Raw genomic sequence first — 10,559 nt, forward strand, 5'->3', positions numbered from 1 at the left:
CTAATGTTCCTCGCTAATGCATCAAACAACTTCCGTCAAGTTAGGTGTCCGCCAACAAGTGACACGCTGCATTACATTCAAAGTAAAAAGGCAGGTACAATTTTTAACAGAATGCAATAGAACTTAATTAGTGATGTTCCTCCGGGTATCGGCTTTGAGGAATCTGGGAAAGATATTTGATAACTCAATACTTTGCGACATGTGGAGCAAAATGTGCGGCAGGGTCCCGCTCTGTGAGCATTTTCCATGGACTACACATAAAACTAGGGGGAACATGCCGGTTATAACTTTAAAAAGCCGGGCACAGTTCAAAGCTAGAACTATGGAGGCAGCGCGTTTGAATTTCAAATTGTTTTTTTATCTCTCATTGTAGGGAACATATTTGATGAGACTCATAGTTCTTGCACAATCAGCTGAAATTTGGAATGCGCGGTCCAAATTCCTACGGCGGCCGACGCGCTCGGCCGGCCAGGCGGCCGGTCGCTAGTACCATGTTTGACACACCGCGACAAGTATGAACGTTTTGAATATCCCGGCCTAACCCGGCATTGAAATCGTAATCGTGCCACTGAGTTGTAAGATCCATGCGGTAAATACGGGATCACCGTTCTTACCTGGCTTTCTTGTCGTTGACGGAGACAATGGTACTCACAGAAGATATTTCCGACGCCTAAGACATTTCCGACAGCCATTCACAGCATACTACAAACGGTCATCAACACGAGAAAGATAATACCTTAATTTTCGCGGACGGAGGGCAGTCCTGAATGAATTCCTGGGGCTCGGCTGCCTCAAGTGACGGGCCTTGCCTCAAGTGACTTCGGGTTTTCCCTCAAAAGGAGGATCATCTTTACGAGCGCCGTTTTCCATCAGGGTCCGCTGTGGGATCAGTATTCTCCAGCATGGCTAAACACTCCCATACGGTCGGAGGCCGATATCAGCATGTTGTTGCACGTTGCACATTGTTGCAATAGCACGTTGCTGCACGTTCACATGAATTCCATATCAGCAGTTTGCCTGAACCGGCTAAAATGCATGTCAGACGCTTTTGCGGAGAGGAGAAGCAACACCCATCCACAATCCTCCGCTCTTCCAAACGGAACGGAGTCAGCCTGTTGCAGTTGCATGACCATGGATGGTGTACTGGAGGCTTTGCACCAAATCGCAAAGTTGTCAACGTAAAGTGATCGAACAGTGGATTGTGGGAGCGCATCATCGATATCGTGATAGTCGGTTGTGTCATGTTGTTACGGACAATTTGCACCAGTCGGAGTGGACTGAGCCATTTTGCACGAAATTCGTTTGATTCATGACCAAACTTGTGAAGCCGAGGTGAAACAGTCCGCATAGCTGATGAGTGAGTGCAGGGTGCCCCGAATGGTACGCCGAGTAAGCACCTTCGCCTTCTTAAAGTTAATCCTGTTGCAGCGGTCAGGCGCACGGAACACCGGCCGTCGTGCGTGGTTCGCATCTCGACACTCAGTCCACCGCGAGACCGGAGTACGGCGAGGATCTCCAGATGTCCGAGGTACACATCCGGCAGAGGGGAGGCGGTGACATGAAACCTCAGCTGGAACGGAACGCCCTTAGACCTGCTTAAAATAGATGTTTCGAGTCGTAACACGAACATGTGTCAGTCGGCTTTGTCCAAGCTCCTTCCAAGGCCGTGTGCGGATAATTACCCTGTCTCGATAATTCACCGACATAAGAAAATGATCCAAATCCGAGAGAATCATCCGCAGTTGTCCGTGTGAGATGCTGCACAAGATCAGGGCAACGTGGTTATATTTAACCACGATTATGGTATGCAGTGGTAAGCCAATAGGAACGCTATGATTGAGATGAATTTAGCCACCGTTATGCAACCGAATAGTAAACGTAAAGGCAGAGGGATTACGAAAAAGGATGAGAGAAACAGAACCATACAATCGATGAATGACCACTAAAACTGAGCAGAGGAAGGGGAAGGAGGTCGCATCGAGAAGAAAGCAGAGAAGAGCAGGCGGTTTAGTGTAGCGGCGCCGGCTGACTGGAGGTGCTCCGGTGTCGAATGAGATGGTTGTGTGTGCCACGCTCCGGATCTGAGCGGTTTCATTGGAACATATGGTTGTGTCTTGATGTAATAGTGGGCCATTGGAAACACAACAGCGGCTGTGTCTCTTGGTATCATCGGCACATACTGTGGGCGCACATTACTGAAAATATCTCAATTGCGCAGCGTCACCGCAATGAAACAGCAGACCAATGTCCTAACCACGTAAGAAACATGTGTATCGGAAGCCGCATACCATTCGGGACCTTTGCCGTGGCAAATACGTAAGTAAATGCTGTCGTCGATCGCCATCATCTCTCAACCCAGCCTGCTATATTTGGAGCAAAATGAGCATTGCTGACAACAGTGTTCAGCCGTGGCATCTTTCAGAATATTACGCAATACTCTGAGGAGCTCACGGAGATAAATCTTGACAACCTACCAAACACAACTTGCCCTGAAACAGAACGCATACTGAGCGATTCATTTGACTCGCATGGTTATCTCGGCGGCAACGACGTTCCCGCAACAATGAAACTATCACTGTCACAGGCACTAAATAAACTTAATATAGCAGTTAGGCACACATGGGCAGCACCACACAACGCAACATAAGACGCAATTCACACTAGATGCGGTCGCTTCTTCATTACACTGCTCCACATTGATGGCGTTTATCACACTAAAACCTGGGATTTGATTTCACTCACTTCGTCCAGTCCGCTATCTCTCGCCCGAGAAGCGGGCCGGCGCAGCTGACGTCCCAGCCTGGGCCTCTGTGACCCCGGGCCGGGTCGGAGCTCGGGGCGAGACAGCCAGCAGTGCTCAGACCGAGTAAAATGTGTCGAGCTGCGGCGGGTTGGTCAAGTTGAGACGGCGCTCGATGATACCCATCTTGAGCGACACCTCGGCCACGGCGGCCAGCACCGTGTTCAGCTTCTGGCCGAGCTCCTCCAGCGAGTCGCGGCTGGCCATAGCCTTCTTGCGGCGGCGGCGACCGCGCCGGCTGCGACCGGCGCCCTCTGGCTGGGCCTGGTCGTCGCCGTCGCCGTCACCGGCGGCTGGCGTCTGGCGGCCGGAGGCGGGCGCGCTGTCCGGCCCTAGCTCCGCCTCAGGCATCTCGTAGAACGGGCCGAGCTCGCCGGTCTTGGCGCGCACAGCCGCCAGTATCTCGGCCTGCAGCAGCTGTTCGCGGGTCTCCCGGTCGGCGTCGGCTGCGCGGCCGCGCAACAGCGCCAGCATGTTGCGCACCATCCAGTTGTGTATGACATAGCGGGTGGGGCGCAGATCTCCAGTACCGGCTGTGCGGTATAGTCGCGCGTGGCCCTTGATGTTGGGACGGAATGAGGCTCGCAAAATGCGCTCGCCGTCGTCGCCTTCGCCACTGCTGTCACCGTTCTCGGTCTTGTCTGCCGGCGTACAGGTGGTGGCCGCTGCCGGCTGGCCCGACAGGCGGTTGTCCACCTGACGCAACAGCAGTTTCGGCAGCAGCGTCAACTTGGCCTGCATACGCTGACAGATGCGCGAGCGAAACACCGTGTACAGGACGTTGGAGTAGATGACCGACTCGATGTAGAGGATCTGGATGACAGTCATACGCAGCCGTTGTACGCCGGCCGTCTTGAACAGGCCCTGGATGTCGTTGACAGTGAGACCGATCAGCAGGTTGACGGTGATGATGGACATGCTGACGACGAACAGGATCAGGACGAAGTGAGACGTGCCCGGATAAACGATCGACTCGTCGTTTGAGAACATGCCATCATAGTCGTACTCCCCCATCATCATGACGAACGTCTTGATGAGCGCATGCGGGATGGTATGGAAGGCAGTTTTGTCGCCAAACAGCACCTGGAAACTGAGTGCAAACGCCACCAGCAGCGGCGAGTAGACGAGCAAGAACCCGACCAGCTTCTGAGCGACGCGAACGAACATGTAGATGTAGATGCCGATGCTAGGGAAACGGCCCACCATAAGGGTCATCTCCAGCCAGACAGTCAGCATCAGCCAGGCGACCGTGTGGTGGACCCAACCGCCGTACGAGTTGTGGCCGATGAGCAGCGCCGAGTTGAGCACGATGATCACCAGCTCCAACCAGTTCTCAACGCTGCGTACGTACAGCCGCCAACTGTACAGCAGCTGGAATGTCTCGCGGATGGCGGCGGCGATGGTGAGCAGGCCGGAGATGCAGGCCAGTACCTTCGTCGCTGCCGCGTACGGTTGCATAACACACATCATCCCGTAGCCCGTCACTAGCAGCGCGAAGCACACGTAGAACGCGAAGTTGAAGATGAAGAAGCGGCGGACCTGCAACCACTTGATGTGCAGGAACGTCTCGACCAGCGGGTGCTTGAGCAATTCGTCCTGGTCGGCGTCGACGATGGCTCGGAGTACGCCTGTCTCGGGCGCCGGGTGCTGGCGCTCGGCGTCCCAGAACGGCATGTAGTCGAGGTACACCTCGAGCTCGGAGCTATCCAGCGGCCGGTTATTGGTGGTCATGTAGTGCTCGAACACGTCTGGCACGGCCGAAGGCACGTTCTGCAGCAGCGTCAGTGTGGTGGGCTCGTCTCCACGCGCCCCGGCCGCCAGCAGCAGTCGCACAGTCTCGCGGTTCGTGGCTTGCTGCAACGGTGTGCGACCGGCCTTGTTAGGTTGGTGCAGCGCCGCGGCCGGCAGCCGGTCGAGCGCCGCCGACACGGTGCTGGCGCAGCCCGAAGTGACGGCTGCGTGCAGCAGCGTGTTGCCGCGTGCGTCCTGGCCGGCGCAGCGGGCACCCAGTTCGACCAGGGTGAGCAGAGCGGCCGTGTTGCCGGCAGCGGCCGCCTGATGCAGCGGCGTCAGACCAGCCATGTTCGTCGCCTCCAGCGGCGCGTCGGCCTCGCGCAGCAGCCGCACGAGCTCGATGGTCACGTCGATCGGGTGGTGCACACGACTGACCACGTGCAGCGCCGTGTCGCCGACGGCGTCGGGCGTAGCTGGGTCGGCGCCGCGCCGCAGCAGCAGGTCGAGCATGTCGCAGTCGCCCAGCGACGTCACCAGGTGAAGCAGGATGTTGCGCCGCAGCAGACTGGGCAGTGTCTGCTGACGACGCGGCGATTGCAGACGCGTGTGCGGCCGTTTATTGTCGCCGCTCAGACGCGTTCGCTTCCGTGATGTCTTGGACACGGCGCGCATGTCGGCGTTGGGGTCGGCGCCGGCGTCGAGTGCGGCGGTCGCCAGCTGCGTGTCGCCCGTGAGGCAGGCGTTGAAGAGGCGCTGCTGCTGACTGGTGCCGGCCGCTGGCTCTTGATGCTTGGCGTCGTCTTCATGGCTGACCGAGCGGCGCACAATCTCGTCCATCCGGCGCAACAGGAACTGGCTGGACAGCTGGCCGGGTAGCAGCGCCTGCAGCACGTCTTCGTCTTCCGATAGGTCGGCCTCGGCCGCTAACGGCATCAGCGACGTCGGCATCGGCATGGCGTCGCCTGCAACACCAGCCGCTCCGTTAATGACTCCTAACACTGAGCAGCGAAGACAAGAAAGCGACACTGCTGCCGAAGCGACGATGCCGCGTCAGAGCACGGTTACTCGGAGGCCCTTGGAATATAATCTGCCGCACCTGTTCGTGAGTGACGTTGCGTCGCTGGACGCAGCAGTGTCTCGACTGAGGGTCGGTCCGGAACAAAGACGGTCGAGTGACTCAAAAGGCCATGTGTAGTCAGCCTGTGAAGTCCGTCCCACAATACCCGGAAGTTTCTCGTTAAGCCCGCCGCTTTGCTGCGGAACTGGAATAACGTCCGGCCAGTTATGACGCATCGCTTCACGGAACAGTTGCGGTGGGTCCAGCGCCTCATAGGAGCGTACGGTCCTCATAGTGCCGGAATTCCACACGGTGATGTCACTGCTTCTGAAGGGTGATGCAACGCGAAGCATTTCCCGGACATGAGGAAGGAATCCTGCTGTGCGGCGTTCCGTTCGTCATTTCGCATGGCTTATCTTATCGGCGTAGCCTGTTTTAGTTCGGCGGGCAGTCGTCGCACCGCGGTGCCAGCCGCAACTGGCAGGGTGTTCGCGTGAAAGGCGCCGGAAGGTTCCGAAGGACACGAATTATGTGCGGGTTCGCCGCCAGGGAGGTGCAGGAGAGGGATTCATTCGGCTGGTGTTGCGGCGATGGAAGTACACTGCGTCCCAGACATTCTCCATTCCATTGGTTAACACGCACTTGGGTGGGGGCCCAGTTAAAACCCCGAAGGTTTCTGCAAAGAAGAACCCAAATGGTGCGGGGTGGCCTTCCCATAATTTGTAAAGCTGAAGCTGATTGGAGAGCAAATTCGTCGGTCTACAAATTAGATGTATCTTGTGATGCCGCTGACCTATGACAGGTGAAAGTCAGGCCATAACTGTCAGCGAAAGTAATTCCATGGGAATCGCTCAATTAAGTACAACAACGGAGTTCCGTACTAAGTCAATACAACGACTTTGAGTTGGTTTCTTTCTTAATTCAACTTTTGAAATTAGGATTAAAACTAATTCCATTGTCCTTTTGGTCTGGTATGAAGGTCAGATCAAGGTCAAAACCAAACCACCTCACCATTGGTAAACTTGCTCTACGAAGTATATTTTCACGCTTATTTCGCATTATTGGAACACGACGTCAAATATGTCGTATTTTGACTAATGAAGGTGAGAGGTCATGGACCTAAAATGACAGCGATCAACTTTTGCTTCGGGCAGCATGCGTGCTAGACTCCTGGCTGCGAAATAAAATGTCAAAAATATTCCCGAAGTTGTTTGATCATCTTTACCCTCTAAAGGCCAAACAAAATCACTGAGCTGATATGAATACCAGTTGAGTTTTGCGTATCAGGGGTACTTGGGTTAAAGGTGGTTGCACCAGGTGACCGGATAGCGCTAAAAACATCAATCTAGAACTTGACCTTATTTGACTAAATCTGGCCCGGAGGTCGTGACCTAAAAATATCAAGTGTTATATAAGTCAGTTCGCACGGGGCCCTACCTGCTCTGTCCATTTGGTGTCTCTAGCACTCTTGTTGCTACCGGTTGCGTCCCACCCCACCCGAGCGCGTCGCATTCTACCGGTCACTTGAGCACGTGGAGTTCTCTGCGTTCCTTTTTGTCGGCGCCCGTGATCCCGCATCTCGGACCGGCCAGGCGCCAGCTGGCTGGGCCGCCACCGCCGCTCGCCCTCCGTGCCATCCGGCCGTTAGCCCGCGGCGCGCGCTCCGCCGCCCGGCACGGCACAGCGGCAGCGGCGGCGCACGGCCGGTCGGGCGCCGCCCCGACCGGCCCCGGCCTTACGTGCGGTAGGCCCCACCCCGGCTGCTGGGAGCCCACGTGACCTGAGCTCGGCGGCGGGCATGCCGTCAAAATGTGTGGCTTGAGTCTCGTGGAGGGAGATGAGTCCGGGGGGGGGGGGGGGGCAGATAGCGTGGGTTGTTCTCTTATCTTCGTGAAGGGAATCGCGGCTTATTGATCACGACATGTTGGACCCAATCGATTGCCCTTCGTGAATTATCAGTCGAGAAGACAGCTGTCGCAAGAGAGACTGCTTTGTTTGCTCAGTGACCTCGTTTCCCTCACATTCCAAAGCATCACGCGCGCGTGCTTAATTTAGCAACAGCACACCGCCACCGCCCACCTCACCTGCTGTGTGCGTAGATAGAATGAGCTGTGGCGTCGTTCGTCTCTACTCTCCGATGCACCTCCTCGCGGCGTCACCGCCTCACGAGCACTGGCAGGCACCGCCGGAGCCGCTCGCTCCGTACTCGCCCCACTCGCCCCGGGAAGCCCGGCCCGCCTCGCCCGGGCGGTGGCCGCTTCCGCGGACCGGTGGCGCCGCGCCGAGGGCCGCTCGCCCCGCCAACTTGCGGCGTTGCACCTACCCCCGGCCCCCGGCCAGGAGGGCTGTGGACAGGTGACTCCGGACGGTTCGTCAGACGTCGGGGCGCTCCCGGCCTGATGGAACCGGAGGTACGGCGGGGCAGAGGTGACCGACTCTCAAGGCCGAGTGTGGAGTGGCACCGCCGCCCGGCGCCAGGGGCGACTCGAGGTATTGAGTTGGAGGGAGCACGCGAGCCCTCCCGTCGCGGTAGCGGGCCAGCGATCGGTAGTCTCTCGACGCCGCCAGGTGTTCGCCGTGCGCCGCCCGACTGGACGCGCCTCTGCCAGCTTCGCTGGACCGCACGACCGGGGCCGGGGCGCCAGCCTGGCGTTTCGGCCGGCATGATTCACTGGTGCCTGCGACCGACGCGACCGTGCGCTCGTCGGTCGATGTCGAGGCAGTCGTCCAACCCGCCGGCCCCGCCGTCGCCTCTGCCCCTCCCGTGGCCTTGCAGTGAGGAGGCCGATAATGCGCCCGACTCACTCGAGCCGTGGTTGCACGGTAAACGGAAGACGTAACTGAGGCGCCGTTGCATCAGGGGACGTGCCGCCTTTGTGTGTCGGTAGTCGTTTTCGGTCACACGTCATCCGTCTCTGTGAAGCCCAGAGGTGAGGCCGACCGACAGGCTGACGGGGCATGTCCGGCTGCCCAGAGTAGGTCAGGCGAAGGTAGGGGAGTGACCGTGACCCATGCACCCGTCGGCTGGCACCGGCACGCGCCGGAAGCGGGCCTCGGCGAGTTGGGATGGCTCGGGACTTCCCGGCCGGTGCCCAGGTTCAGCCGCCCGGTGACGGCCCGTGGCTGTGGACTTCACGCTGGCTTCGGGCTGGCGCCGGACGTCCGCACTCGCGCGGTGGAGGCACGAACGATCCACGTCTGGGGTGGGACACGGTGAAAGGCGCCGGTCGTGCCTGTCCGCCCGCCCGTCCGCCGCTCTCGCCGCCGCTTCATTGCTGTGACGTGATAGGAGGTTTGGCTTTTCCCGGTTGTGGCTAGGTTCCACTGTGTTCGCTTCTTTTTACGATAACGCTTTGCTGCTTGGCTTTGAAGCTGCCAGGAAACAAATATTTCTCGAGACCGGTTATGAGCTGGAGCTTGTGTAACGGCACCTCTTTCCAGTAACCGGCCGCTGTGCTTGCAGACATGACGAAGTTCGAGAGCGTTCGGACGGTCGCGGTCCGTCACGGTGGCGCTAAAATCATTGGCGTATGGCGGGGGTTCCCGACATTCCCATGAGTGGTCGATGGTAATCCCCAACAGCCGTGGGACCTGGCGAAGTAGCGCGACTGCAAACCTGGAATCACCTCCAGTCCACTAATAGTGGCTCCTGGCATGCAACATTCTGTTGTTGGCAAGGAGCCAGTAATCCGTTTGTTTTCGTCGAACGCGCAGTGCGGCACCCGTGCGTCAAGGATACGGGTATGCTATCGCAGGCTCAGAAACAGCAGTTTGTGCTTGCGATTGGTGGAAAACCTTGCAAGCTAACACCAGCCAGGCATCAGTGCAATGACCAAAATTTTGGAATGTGGCTATTAAGCCTCCACAACTTTTCGGCCTGAATGATCCTTAGGCTGGTAAAATTGTTGCTATCAACGGAACGCACCAGCGAGACATTGAAGCATTTTTCGCGTTGATATACGAACTAATCCCGTATGGGTGGGTCAGTTTTTTTGCGGCCAGAATATGTTGCCAATTAAGTTATTGGCGTCTGCTGTTTTAAGCCCGCGAGCCCACCCGGCAGGGGTTTCTGCAATGATTGTAGCTGGGCCTTATAAGGTAAATGCGCACCATCTGGTGTTCTTACCTGTTTACACGCAATCTGTGCGCTGAAAAGAAAATTCTAGCGCATTATCTTGGGGAAACGAAAAGACCTCTCAGACCTCCTCTCAGTCAACATATTTGGACCAACAGGTATCTGTCCCGGGACACACATCTCTGAGACGATTTCATCCCGCACCATAGCAATCGTATAATTCATCACCAATACGTTCGATGATGACTCAGATTGTATTGGAGACTAAGAACCATCCCCAATCACCGGTGGCCTTGAATTTATATGCACCCACAAATGTCAACCAGTGATGAATACAATTTGTCTGTGCGGTACGTATTATATATATATATATATATATATATATATATATATATATATATATATATATATATGGTGTGTACTCTATCATAAAAATGTGGTTGATGTGGGTTAATTTGTTGTGTATATATATATCAACCTACATCAACCACATTTCAGCCGGCACGTGTTTTGATCGAATTGGAGTTGTTTGTGAGTTTTGTCACGTGTTCCAGCTTTACGAAAGGATTGAGACGAAGCATTAACATCACGGATGAGGTAGTTGTTCGGACTATCGTTCTCGTCATTTGTGTTAGTTTGTATACAATGCTTCGGTCAGTTAATTCTCAGCCCGTCGTCAGCTGTAATGGAGTCCTGAAAGGGGCTGGGTGATGCTTGACCATCAGCCATGTGTGCGTTACAAGCCCAATTCTCTCCTGGCATTGCTGGGATTCGCACCAGGATCGTCTTTATTGCCAGTCCAGGGCTCTACCAACCGAGTCAACTGAGCCGACTCGAATACAACTGGGATGAGTATTCGTGGCGAGCAGATTCCCGGCCTCCGATCGACGTCG

General features: G+C 56.2%; 1 protein-coding gene across 1 annotated transcript; it reads right to left on the bottom strand.

Moving 5' to 3' along the window:
• Nucleotides 1-2,343: 2,343 nt before the first annotated feature.
• On the bottom strand, nt 2,344-7,981 carry LOC119112074 (transient receptor potential channel pyrexia). Its single transcript, XM_037236058.1, has 2 exons — nt 7,676-7,981; nt 2,344-5,496 (listed from the first exon to the last, which is right to left on the bottom strand). Exon 2 carries the CDS (start codon nt 5,486-5,488, stop codon nt 2,858-2,860), a length of 2,631 nt encoding a protein of 876 aa, XP_037091953.1. The 5' UTR covers nt 5,489-5,496; nt 7,676-7,981; the 3' UTR covers nt 2,344-2,857.
• Between the last annotated feature and the right edge of the window lie 2,578 nt (nt 7,982-10,559).

This window comes from Pollicipes pollicipes, unplaced genomic scaffold (genome assembly GCF_011947565.3).
Source record: "Pollicipes pollicipes isolate AB1234 unplaced genomic scaffold, Ppol_2.1 Scaffold_7261;HRSCAF=8764_pilon_pilon_pilon, whole genome shotgun sequence".
Classification (NCBI taxonomy): Eukaryota; Metazoa; Arthropoda; class Thecostraca; order Pollicipedomorpha; family Pollicipedidae; genus Pollicipes; species Pollicipes pollicipes.